Raw genomic sequence first — 13,760 nt, forward strand, 5'->3', positions numbered from 1 at the left:
TTTCCCCTTCCAGAACTTTTTTTTTTTTAAAGATGCCATTCTTTGCCTGGTTTCTTAATGAACCTTAATCGCTGAGTAGATGTTGCCTCAGTCAATCTGGGACCTGTTAAAGACCTTAGCTTGAAAAGGCCTAGGTTCCTCACTTCATTCTGGGCCATCTCCAGTTCTAATCTATATATGGCCCTGGACCCAAATGATTCCAGAGGTGAAAGTGAGACTGATGACTCTGCATAGCCCTCCCTCACTTAAATCCAGTTCACTTGCCTGTCATAGCATCATCTCTATGATGTTATGGTCTTCGTTGAGAATGAAGCACAAACATTAACCTGCTAGTACCTTCCTGTTCCCCCTCCACATGATCTCCTGTTCATTTTTTTATATTAGATGTATACATGTTGTTTATCCTGATAGAACATAAGCTTTTTTATGACTGGGACTAATTTTGCTTTTGAATTTGTATCCCCAGCATCTAGTACAGTATCTGGAACATAGTAGGTGTTTAATTATTCTTGTTGGTCATTATAGAGTGATATTTGTCCTATCTCCTAACACCAGCTTTTTTAATGTAAATCTTACCAATTTGCTTTCAGTATTTTAAGAAGAGTGATTTATTACAAGCATTTGAATATTTATTCAACATTCATTACAATTATTTGAATATCAGGAATCAGGTTAACTCCAAATTTTAGCTTGCTAGGAGCCAAGTTATGAAATTGGAAGCATTTTGAATAATATTTTCTGATCTAGTTTTTAGATATTTGTAGTAACTTATGATAACATGTATTTGGACTGAGTATCTTGCACTTCCAATTAAACAAAATAGTGTCTATTATGAGAGAAATGTTTTATTTTTAAAGTATAGGGGTGTCATTGTCAGAACAATTTATTTAAATGTTGACATCTAAATTATGAATGTATTTAGTGTGTCATTGCCAAGAATGATTAATAATTTCATAATAATATGCATATCAATCTCCAGTCTGTATGTTTGGGAAAGTGTTTTTTACCTAATGTGATCCTTCACCCTCCTCCTTTGCCGTCATCTTCTTTTGTTTATCTTACCTGCTGCCTCTACTTTTGATAGGCAGAATAATAAATAATTTGTGCCATTTACTAGCTGCATGTGTTCAGTTATTTCTATCACATAGCAGTTGTCTTCTATCTCCCTTAATATGTTTCTTGACTGCTGTCAGCTGGGTGGCAGCAGCACTAGTGCAGCCCTGAGCCAAGTGTTCTCTGCTCCAGGCACTGAAGTTTCTCCAGATGTTGAGGGCTTGGGGGTGGGGGTGGCACAAGCACTATGTAAGGCTCCAGGTATTGGAGGTGCTCAGGCTTTTGAGTCTTAGAGCTGTGGAGGGGGTAGCAGCCCACCAGGCTTCTTGAGGGGAGGAGGTGGTCTGTTGAACAGTCTACTTATAGCAATGGTTTGTACATCCTTTTTCTGTACAGTAACAGAACCACCCCCTAGTTCAGGCCCTCATCACTTTTTGTTTAGACTAATAAAGAATAGTCTATTAACTGGTTTCTCTGCCCCAAGGTGATTTTTCTAAAAGCTTATGTCTGATCATGTGACCTCTTCTCTACTCCTCACCAATGTGCTCTGGTGGCTCCCAATTTTCCAGAATCAAAGTACCATGATAATTATTTGCATTATAAAGGAAGTTTTACTTTCAGAAATGGAAAAGTTTATACTGAGTAAAACAACATTTATAAAAATTAGTAAATATGAAATATATATATAAGAAGTAACTTTGGATCCAGGGTAGGACAGTAAGTAGTGAAGAGAAGAGAAAAAGTCTTGTCGTAAGGTTGCCACTTGAGCTGCATCTTATAGGAAAGTAGAGATTCCAAAATATGGTAGAGGGAGAACAGACAAGGCTTAACTACTGGTTGGATATATAGAGGGTAAGATTGAGTCAACCACTGAAGACAATTGAAGTTCAAAACCTCAGTACCTGGAGGGATTATACCTTCACAAGACACAGAGAAAGTAGGAAGAAAGGGATAGATTTTGGGGATGTCATAGGGTTGAGAGAATCTAGTTTGTGTTCTGGGGAAGGCTCCGCTTAAAATGTCTGACCATGAGATTAATATTGAAGTGTCCCAAAATTAGTATAGAAAGTGGTGTGATCTGTGAATATTCTACCTTTACCCTCCAAAATTACACAGTGCATTCTGACTAAAAAAATGTTTTTTCCATTGTCCACTGTTTTTGGATTATGTTATTGCTTTACTATATTAGTATTGACAATCAGTAATTAATTATAAATTAACATTTTATTTTGATAGGTGGTTGAAGATGGATATGAATTTTTTGCTAAGCGACAGCTGGTAACCTTATTTTCAGCCCCAAATTACTGTGGCGAATTTGATAATGCTGGTGGAATGATGAGTGTGGATGAAACTTTGATGTGTTCATTTCAGGTATGATATTAATATTTAAACATTCCCCTGACTACCCTTTGTAGATGGTTTTTGTTTTTTTTTTCCCTAGTAGAAGTGTGGTAAAATATTCTAGAAGCTGTGATAACCCAAATTAACTTCTAGGCTACCAATAACTATTTCTAATCAGTAAGATGTTGTCTGCTTTACAGTTGCTATATATGTAAGGTTAATAAATACAATGAATGCATTTGAAATAATTCTCTTTAAGTAAAAATTATTAAATGGCTGCTCTCTGCAAGGTACTCTTGAGGACTAACCAAGGTCACTTCTGTTCCTGTTCTTAATTAAGGAACCTATAGTTTTATGGATGAGGGAGGAAAGGATACAGCATTTATAAAAAATGAATCTGATTTCACTATAGAATGTGATAGGATCAGATGAAAAATCCAAACAAAATAAATGCTTTAAGAAAATTTAAGGAATAAGAGCTCTCTTTGCTTGGAAATTAAGCAACTTGATTTAGGTTTACCTAAATCAACTTTCAGTAAACATTATTGAGTAAAAGTACATAGAAAATGACAACTTTGCTCTAGACTTAAAATGTCTGTTTTTAAAAATTATTATTTGATTATTAAAGTAGAACTTAATCTATTTAACACTGTTAAAATAGAAATTGCATATGTGAAATAAACTTTTTTTAAAAAATTATATAATATAAATTCTATTAATTTAGACTGCTTCTTTCCCTCCTCCATTAGTCCAATTTAATAGTGAGGTTTTATTGTACAAATTGCAGCTGCAATTTGATGATTGATAATGTAATCTAATTAGTGTTAGACCAATGTCTTCTATCAGTTTTAATTCAACAATTATATATATATATATTCAAATCTCCTTACCTTAGAGGTACATATTTATTTCTTGTGATATTGATTCAAATGCAGAATATATGCCTAAAACAGTGTAGGTATATGCTTGGAAGACTGTTATATAAAAGTACCATATAAAATATTTTATGTGAAAAGTTTTATTTTTCATTTTCTTCCTATCACTTTTCATTATTACTTTTATTGTCCTCACTGGGATTGGGTGTAAGGGAAGACTACTTTATATCTAGACCCATATGATAGTCCTACAGTAACTTGAAAGAGTGATCCTCCCTAAATTATTATTAGGAATAAATTAACTTCTCCACTAGGGAGAATAAAGATAATCATAACTTTTTGACTGCTTTTTCCCCCCACGGGATCATAGAATCTAATCCACCTCGTTTTTAGTTTAAAATCACAGAATCATAACCTCAGTCTAATCCCTTAATTTTATAGTTGAAGAAATGTGGTTCTGGGGAGAACTTAACCCAATTTAACTAACCCATTAACTTACTCAATGACATACAATTAATGGCCCCAAAATTAAAGAGTACTTATATCTTCAGCCTTTTAGTATTTGTACATACCACACTGTCTCTTGATTTATTGGAAAACATATTGTAAGTAGGCCAGGAATCAGTTATTTGACATAATTTTTTTGTTAGTCATATTAATAAATAGTGATGTGGAATAAAAATGCAAAAACTATGGACAGTGATTTTGATTAGGAAAGTATGCTTAGTCATGAAACGACAGATAAAAGTTAACAGTCACATTTTAAGGAACCTTTCTGATTTCCTCTTTTGGAGGTATTTTCTTTAAATAGAGTTTAAAAAATATTACTTTACATTTCTGTCATCACACTATCTTATTGTAATTCTTATGACACTTCCTTGATAAATTCTTTACTACAGATACTAAAACCATCTGAAAAGAAAGCCAAGTACCAGTATGGCGGACTGAATTCTGGACGTCCTGTCACTCCACCTCGAACAGCTAATCCCCCGAAGAAAAGGTGAAGAAAGGATCTGTGTAGAGAACCCATTAGATCTGACAAGGACAAAACTCCATAATATATAAGTGTGCACTGTAAAACCATCCAGCCATTTGACACTCTTTATGATGTCACACACATTTAACTTAAAAGAGACGGGTAAAGGATCTTCATTTTTTTTTTCTAGTAGAAAGATGTGCAACACTGTATTGTAATAAGTATACTCTGTTCTAATATCCAGCAAAGTTAAATCCAGATTCAAAAATACCCATTAAGGTTCCATATGCACTTATCATGGTTTTTAAAGTTGAAAAGCATCCCAGTTAAAACTAGATGTGATAGTTAAACCAGATGAAAGCATGATGATCCACTTGTGTAATGTGGTTTTTAGTGTTGCTTGATTGTTTAATTACTTTGGGTTTGTTTGGGGGGCGGGAGGGGGGATGTTTGTTTTGGATTTTTTTAAGCTAGAATAATGGCAAATGGTTTTCATTTTCCCTAGATTTTTTTTGGAAGTGGAATGTGGGGAGGGGCTTTTAAAAACAGCCACTGACTTATTTTCCCTTGCTTATTGAGCTGTTTACCTGTTTAACTTAGTAAATATGCAGCCCATTATACTTTTTTAAAAGGATAATATACAGTGATACTGAATAAAAACATGCAAACTAGGTCTGATCTCTAGTAACTTAAGCAACTTGACTGAGTAATCTGACCAGCTGACAGTAAAGTTTTTGCTTTTTACTTAAATTGCCACTGATTTGGACTTGCGCACTATAATATTTTAACTTATTAATGCTATATTGTGCAGTAGCATTTCATTTAACTTTAAGATAAGGCTCAAATAGTATTACCCAATTAGTTAGTAATGTGATTATGTGGTACCTTGGCTTTAGATTTAATTAGCACGAAACACCTTTTGGCATGCTTAGCTTTCAGGTAACACCCTCACCTGCATCAGAGCATTTTTTTGTAGATCCCCAGAATGTGAGGATCCTTTTTTGATAAGCCTCAGAAAGCTGATACTTTCTTTTTAAATTTTTCCTCAAGAAGGGATGTATTTAAATGGATGCTGATTGGTGGGACACTGTCAACTATATGGATATTGGGTGCTTAACTGTCTAGTATTGCCATGTGGATGTTGTATGCGATTGTAAGGCTTATATCACTAAAGATTTTATCCTCCTGGATTTTCATGATCAAAGTTCATACAATATTACTGTATAGACTTATGCTTTGTAGTGTACTATAGTAGCAATAATTTCTGTACATGATCAAGAGTTTATTGCTGTATTTCTTTTACTGTTCTTTTCCCCCCTCCCCCTTTTAAGGGTTAACATTAGCAAATGGCAAGGTATGAAAGTCACTTAAAGTTCTTGTAAGATGAAAATTTCAAGACACAGATTTGTGGTTCTTTACTGAATGTAATTATAAAGGTTTTTATTGAACATTGTCAAATTTGTAAGCTTGGAGAAAGATATCAGATTTATAATGCCATTCTGAATGTGCTACAATAGATGTAAAACTCTTTAATATTGTCTTTGAAAATGTTAAATTGAAGATTCTAGTAACTTACATTTGAATTGGCACGTTATATAATGCAAGAGATATTTGATTTTTGACACAGTGAAAAAGTTCTTTTAAATAGATGTCTCTTTTCTAATTCCATTTTGTTTTAAAGGCATATTCAAATGTAGTTTTTTTTTTCCATTTAGTAAAAGTTGTCTAATTGATTTGAAGCTGACTGGTTATTTGTCTTTTTTCTTTCCAATGAAATTTTAAAACAACAATAACAACCACAACAACACACTTTCCTTTGAAGGACTTGTCATAGACTTGATCTATACTGGCTCGGTGCCTCTTCAGAAAAATGTCTATACTATAGATTCTATAGACTATTTATATCTATATACCTGTATATATAGATATGTATGTAGCTATCTATACAGATACAGATAAACATACATAAAATATGTAAATGCTTCTATTGCTTCATTCTTGGTATACTTGGTTAAATTTAATGTCCGTTTATTCAAATAGTAATCAGAACTGAAACTGAACAGTAGACTCTTCAAGGATTTTAGATTCAGTATGTTTTTGGTGTGGGTATATATAAGGAAGGCTTGGAAAATGGCATGGAAGATGGAAAAATTGTATCTTTTGTTAATTGTACATAATACATTCAAACCTCATTCATTCACATTCATTTGCTTGGGAATTTGTAGTAATTCAGCTAGGACTAGAGTTTACTTTTATATAGTCTATTAAAAAAAGATGGCTAATTATGTAAATTTTTATAGTATAAACTAAATTTAGAAGAGGGTATAAACTAAACTAGGAGGAGGAATAAGCTAAATTTTTTGGGGAGTGTGCTAGCAGAAATTTTTTTAACCCCTCTTAACCACTTTAGCAACATCATTTGCATGCAAATAATGTGTTCATTACAAATGTTTATCTACTTGGCTACACTGTTACATATTGCTATGTACTTGAAAGTAATAAAACTTAATTTCTTTTTTAACAAAAGTCCTACAATTCTGTTGTCACTAATTCAGAGTGTTCCCCCACCCTAGGCTTAAAATCTAAGGCTTCAGAATAATAATAATCCTCAAAATGACAAGTTTACATAAATAGCCTAATAACAAATACCAAAAGACAGCAATGACATTTTTAGGAATATGTAGGTGGTCTTTTATACAAAAAAAAAATTTTTTTCTGTTAAAAGAGAAGTGTGACTTTACTGCTTCATCTTCCATTATGATTTCCCCATGTTGACCATATCCAAACCAATGCTACACTTGATTTAATTTCATGGGAGATATTTAGCTCTAAATAATATCATTGGCTTCTTCTGCTAAAGTCAGGTTTCAGTAATCATCTAAAAATAGCAAAGAGGTATTTGGAAGTTTTCATCAGAAATATAATGTTTCAGTTCTAACATTCTTTGATTCATGGGAACATAGGATTTAAGGTTGAAAGAACCTCACAGATTATCTAATCTACCCTGACTTCCAACCACTTTCATAGATACAAAGCTGGGTCATAGGTTGTGATAAGATTATTGTATCATTTTAAATTCTCCCTTCAAATATATGTCATCACCAAATCCAGTCAGTTTTCTTCTGGATTCTGAAAATATCTCCATTGTCCATCTTGTCGCCACGATTTTAACCTCATGACTGAATTAGTGCAATAGCTTCTTCAGCTGGTTTCCCACATCAGTCCCTTCCTTCTGATCCAAGGGATTTCCAAACTTTTGTCAGTTCCTGTATTCTTGGTTTTCAGTAAATTTTCCCTATATCCTGTTCAATATGAAAAATTCTTAAGTTTACTATGCCACATACATAAAGCTCTATTTGGTACACAATTTTTTTTTCACTAGCACTACCACTTTGGGAATATTTCAGGAGGATATTATAGCTTTGTTAAATGTTCCCCAAACCTACTTCATAAACTTCTCATAACCTTTGTGGGGAATATGTGTCCCAGTTTAGGAACTCCACCTCTAATTTATCTCGTACATGGCAACCAGATTTTTTACTTTTTGTTGAAAAGCTTAGTTTTTCATATACTTTTCATATATTTCAATACTTCCTATTGTCTGTAGGATAATTTCAAGTCATCTAAAATTCATTTTGCCAAGAGGTACAGTGTAGTGAATTGGGAATTGCACTGAATTTGAAGTCAGAAATCAGATTCAAGGCCTAGCTTTGTCCTAGATAACTATGACCTTGAGCAAGTTATGTAACCTCTGTGGGCCTCAGGTCATTCATTTAATAGAAGAGGCATTGGTTATATGATCACTAAAGTCCCAATGTGGCACTTATATAGTATAGGCAAATGCTATGGAAATTTTGCAAGGGGAGAACATGGTAAGGAAAAGGCTTCATGGAGAAAGTATAATGGGTTAAATTTGGTTATAATAAGAACCATATAAAATTGAAAAGACACACCTGACCATTTCATGGTTAGATAAAAAGTCAAGAGTGACCTGGCTAGAATGTAATGGAATTTTGCCAAGAAATTGAAACTTGAGAGGGTAATGTGGGACTGGAGTTTGGGTTACATTGGATAGGCAAAGGGAGAACAACCTTAGATGTTTGGGTAGAATAAAGGTATGCAGCTGTATGCAGCCTGTGTTAGGAGGAAGACATGTCTAGGAACCCAGAAAGTAGGCTATTGTAAAATCTATGTGTGAACTAATGAAAACCTGGACTGGCCACCTTGATTGAGAAAGCAAATATAGCTTATTTACATGGCATATCTATAGAAGGTACAAAGAAAGGGTTTGGAAGAAAACAGCCTCTGAATATGTTAAATAATAATGTAAAGCTGCATATAAGTGTCAGATAAGTACTCACATTTCAGAGATTTCAGATCAGCAAGAACTGTAATACGGAAAACAAAACAATTTATTGATAAGATGTTTATGAAGAAAAACCATTGTAGTTGAGCAGAGTTCCATAGCACCAGGGACTTTCTTGTTTAGAGATAAGTAAACATTCCTAGAGTGATTCTTTACTGTGAGAAGTAAAGGAATGTTTTGAAAGATGGTCAAATTTGAACTGATACTTGGAAGATGAGTAGAATTTAGAGAAGTTAAAGGTATTCCAAGATTGGGAAAGTGGTGAAAGCTTAAATGTCAGGGAAGTGGAAAACGTGAAGTATGATTAGGGAAAGGGAGGGAAATAGGTTGGTGCCACAGACCTGGATTGCCAGACTGGAAAATTTGGACATTATTCTTATACCAGGAGCTCAGCCTGGGGTCTGTGGATTTTATTTTCATATTTTTATTACTAATATAATTAGTTTTCTAGATAATCCTTTGTATTTTATTCATTGGAAAATAATCTATAAAGGTAGCCATAGCTTTCACTAGACTGCCAAAGGACCCTCAAAGGGGTCTATGACATAAAAAATTTGCTTTAGGCAGTGTGAAAACATTACTAATAGGTTGTTGTAAAAAATATATATATTTTTTTTTAAGTAGCTAATAGGTATGTAGTTTTAAGATTTTTCAAAGCTTCCCCCCACCTACCTCCCCAAAGATTTTTCAGTTCTTATTTGAGGTTCCCAGCAGTTTTGTTCAAGTAGGAAACAGGATCTGAGAGATTCTAAGTGCTTCGCCTAAAATCACAGCTTTATAAGTGTTGGAGGCAAAATTGTTTTATACCCTTTCTGTTCTATCACAAAGCAGGTTTTCAAGCAGAGGAGTAGCATTAATGTTAAAAGTGTTGTTTCAGGAAGACTGACCTGGCATAAATACAGGATACATAAAGATGACACAAGGGAGATTGATTCAGAGGTTGTTTTAATACCTTAGACATGAGGTAATGAAAGTATTTCAAGCCTGAGTGACTAAGAGAGTGATGGTGCTGTACCATTGAAAGAAATGAATAAATCAGGAGGGGAGACTGACTTGAAGAGAAATATAGCTTGCATTTATGAAGAACTTTATAGTTTAAAACAAATTTTCACAGCTCCTCAGAGATAGTCATCATTTTACATATAAGGAGATTGGTCTGTAGAATTTAAGGCTTACCAGGTCACATGGCCAGTAAGCACTGAATTCTTTGACTAATTCATGACTCCATAATACTGAGTTTGATAGAAGTTGAGGATTTTGTGTATGTTGGGGAGACTGGACTTTTGATTTTATTAGTGTAGAGTTGCCTGGGGCCCTGGGAAATTGTGATTAACAACCAAGATCATACAGCCAGTATGAGTCAGAGATGGGACTTGAATTCAAGACTTCCTGACTGAAGCTGGTTATATACACCATTACTACACTGCCTCTCAATTTAGGGATACTGAGAAGAAATGTCTCACAGAGGTCAGGGCTAGAGATACAAATTTGGAAGCTGTCCATACAGGAGAGTATTTGCCATTTGTTAAAGCTACCAATAATGCAAGCAAGCAAACATTTATCAAAAATGAATGAAGTGTATCAGCTAATTGGATAGAAATTTTTTTTTTGAAATGGATTAAGCCACGCCTGGTGGTATAGTGGTGTCCCTATTTCTGGGGAGGCTGAGGTTTGTGGACCACATAAGTTTGGGTGTTGTGAGCTGCAGCAGGACAAAAGCTGATTGATCAAGTATATATACTACATCCAGTACCATGAGCCTTCAAGGAACAGGGGCCATCTTCAAAGCTTCCATGCCAGTCATCAGTGAGGTCAGGCTGTGAGTGGTCACTGCATGCACTTCAAACCTAGGTGGAGGATTAAACATAAAGGATTACCAAATTTAACCATCTTATTTATGCTGGTTTTCTTTCCTGGAATATTCTGATTCCTTTTTGATTTTCCAACTCCTACCCAATTTTTCCAGGTCTAGCTAAAGTCCCAACTCTAATGTGAAATCTTTTCACAGTTTAATCCTGATTTGGTCTCTAGTATATTGCTATGCAATTTAGAACTGCTTTGTCTTTACAGTTTCATTAATAATAGGAATGTTAATATGGATATTGTTCAGTTCCTTAAGTATCATATCCATTCTTTGAGTGCTCAACAAATATTTCACATTTGGAATACCAATATCTAGTTTTTATAGATTTTTTTTTTAATGTTCCCTGTATCATTGTAGCCAAAAGATTTATCTATTAGTAGCCAACTTGATCATAGTGAGCTCCATATTTAGACTGCTCCTTGAACAGTAAACAGAGTATATCACCAGGATCATATCCAAAACCTAACCATCTGATAGTTCCTGTTAAGAGTTTGTTTTCCTCTGGAATAGTCTTTGAGAATTTAGAAAAAACACCTTTGTGCTGCAATAAAGTCACAGGAACAGGATTTTCAGCAAGTAACTTTTTTATAACCTAAAAAATGTTGCCCCGTTAATTAAACACACTACTTGAGCTGTGGTTTGACCAAGATGTAGTTTTTTTTTAAAGTCTCCCTTGTTTTGGGTGCTATACTTCTGTTAATTCAGGCTTATAAAAATTTTTGTTTTGTTTTGTTTTACTATTGTGTCACATTGTTGATTTAATGAATATTGAGTGTAGCCTAGAGAACTGACCTCCAAGCCAGGGAGACCTGGTCTCAAGTCCAGCTTTTGACACATACTCTCTATATGCGACCCTTGGCAAATCATTTCACTTCTCAGTATTCAAGGCAACTCTAAGATTATAAGATGCAGAGAAAGTGCCACCCTGCATTAGTAAAAGGGAACTGCCTGATGAAGGAGTTTCCTATACCAATAAACTCATAGGTATAGTCTCTGTCCTTACTGAGTACACATAGACTTCTTGAACTTATTCTTGCACAGGTTAAAACTCCCAAAGGAGTTGTCTAAGAACATTGCCTAAGAACACTTAATCAAGATAAAGTCCTGTGCTAGAGAGAATTCAAAAGCTGCGTGAATGACAGAGATGCAGTCTGTTGATCTAATCTCTTCTGAGCACCTTCACTGGCCTCCCTATTGCCTATAGGATAAGATGCAAACTCCTTTGTCTGGCCTTCCAAGGCCATCCACAGTCTGGTTCAAACCTGTCTTTTAGCCTTTTTTCATACTATTCCCCTTAGCTGCTCCACATTCCTGGCAAATTTGACTCATGTTCCCTAGTCTTGTATGGTATGAGACCTTTATGTGAGATTTCCCTTCATTGAAGTTGGACTGAACAGAGTCAAAACTCCCTTTCTGTATTCATGCAATCTGTCCTCTACCTGAAATTCATTCCTTCCTCATTTGCCTTCAATAACACATTTAATCCTTCAGAGGGAAAATTATGGTCTTTTTTCCTGTTTTTAGGGCTTCACTTATGTTGAGTATTAAGGAAATATTTGTTGAAATGACCAAAAACAGTGACTAGCTATGATTCTTCCTTTTGGTGCCATTAAATAGAAGCTAATGGGGACAGCAGGTGTTATATGCTGTTGAAAGAAACAAAACCTAGCCCCTGCCCCAACATTTAGAGGCTGGAAAATGAGGAGGCCAGCAGGAGGGATAGTTCACTCCTTGGACCTGTTTTCTCCTCTGCAAAAGGAGGAGGTTGGACTAGATTATCTTTCACAATCGGTTCCAGCTCTAAATCTAATCTTAAGAACTAGTCCAACTAGAATAAGGTCCAACTTTACCCCCCCCCCTTTTTTTTTTCCAGAGAACTGTTAAAAGGACTTAGCCAAGTTACAACCATTACAAGTTACAACCATTAGTGGCAGAGCCATCGAATCTAGCGTCTGCGACTTTCAGGCTCGTGCTCTTCCCTAGGCATCTCCCTGCCTCTAAGTTGGATCGAAAGAAACAAATTCTCTGGAAGGGAATAGCAAACAGACGTTTGTTAAACTTTATAAGGTTCTAGGAACCCCCGCCTCCCAAAAAAGATCCGCCTAAAAGGAAACGTTAATATTTGGTAGTTAGCACTTAATTGAATAACATCCAACTACGTGCTTTCCTTCCTTCATGTATTCGAGTATTCATATAAAGAGCTTATTACAGGCCGGGCACTTGGGAACAGGCTTTTCCAGGCCGATGCCACTAGTAGCCCGTGGAAGGGGCCTAAGCTAGGGCCATCCTGCCGTAGCCTTGGAAGTGGAAGCTGCCCAGCACGGAGGACGAAACAGGCACCGAGGGGCTTGCCCAAATGGACAAGATGGTGACCAGGAGGGGTGTTCGTTATCGCCTGGGCACCCCTCACTTGACCCAACATTTGCAGCGTTCTCCGAGCTCACTGAGTGAAAGCCGCCCGGCCGCTTGGCGCCTGAGCAAGCGCGAGCTGACGGGGCACGTGGCAGGGCGCGTGGCGCATCCCTCAGGGCAGGCGGGCGCGCGCGCGACGCCCCGCCCCGCCCCGGGCGCCTCCGCGCCCTCTAATTGGCCGCCGGGAGCCCGGGCTCGCGCTGCCTCGCTCCCTCTCTCCTTGGCGGGAAGTTTGGAGTGTCCCGCGGTGTGCAGCTGTTTGCCGTCGAGTGAAGTAACTGCTCTCGGCTTTGGCTGGGGCCGGACGCCACTGGACTTGCCCCTGCTCACCCTTTGTTCCACAGACCTAGAGCCCGGGCATTCTATCACTCTCAGGTACCTCCCCCAACTCTGGGTTTGGTTATCTCAGGAGGTCCCCTGCGCCTGAAGCTCCAGGGAGTGAGCAGGCTTAATAAGGGACGTCCGTCCACCGAGTGCCTTCCCGCGGGGGTCTTCCTGGACAGTTCCTCGGACGGAGGCGGCCTTGGCTATCGCCCATCCTTGTCCCGAGAGTAGCTGGTGGGGAGGTGGGGGGAGGGGAGATGGGCCGAAGAGGGGCGGGTGTTCTGTTCCAGTGAGCTTGGCTAGGTTGTCAGCCCAGGCCTGGTCTAGAGTATGTGAAGCAGTCCTTTCCCGTGGGGAGCGCATGAGGGAAGGATTGTGGGTGTGTGCTGAGTGTGAGTCCCCGGGGGAGATGTGAGGGAAAGTGTGTGGTGAGTGTGCATCCAGGGGAAAGGTGTGAGGGAAAGTGTGTGGGTGTGTGGTGAGTGTGCATGGGAGGAAGTATGAAAGAAAGTGTGTGGGTGTGTTGAGAGTGTACATCCAGGGGGGAGG

At 37.1% G+C, this 13,760-nt stretch overlaps 1 protein-coding gene across 1 annotated transcript in view; it reads left to right on the forward strand.

Annotated features, from left to right (window-relative positions):
- PPP1CB (protein phosphatase 1 catalytic subunit beta) overlaps window positions 1-5,984 on the forward strand; it is a 75,430-nt gene extending 69,446 nt beyond the window's left edge. The window contains exons 7-8 of the mRNA XM_069072122.1: window positions 2,290-2,424; window positions 4,169-5,984. Coding sequence (XP_068928223.1) covers window positions 2,290-2,424; window positions 4,169-4,273 — 240 coding nt within the window. The 3' untranslated portion in view covers window positions 4,274-5,984. The remainder of the gene's footprint in view (window positions 1-2,289; window positions 2,425-4,168) is intronic.
- Window positions 5,985-13,760: the final 7,776 nt, after the last annotated feature.

This window comes from Petaurus breviceps, unplaced genomic scaffold (assembly GCF_028583685.1).
Source record: "Petaurus breviceps papuanus isolate PSGF00001 unplaced genomic scaffold, PetGlider_PUasm1.0 90845, whole genome shotgun sequence".
In the NCBI taxonomy this organism is placed as follows: domain Eukaryota; kingdom Metazoa; phylum Chordata; class Mammalia; order Diprotodontia; family Petauridae; genus Petaurus; species Petaurus breviceps.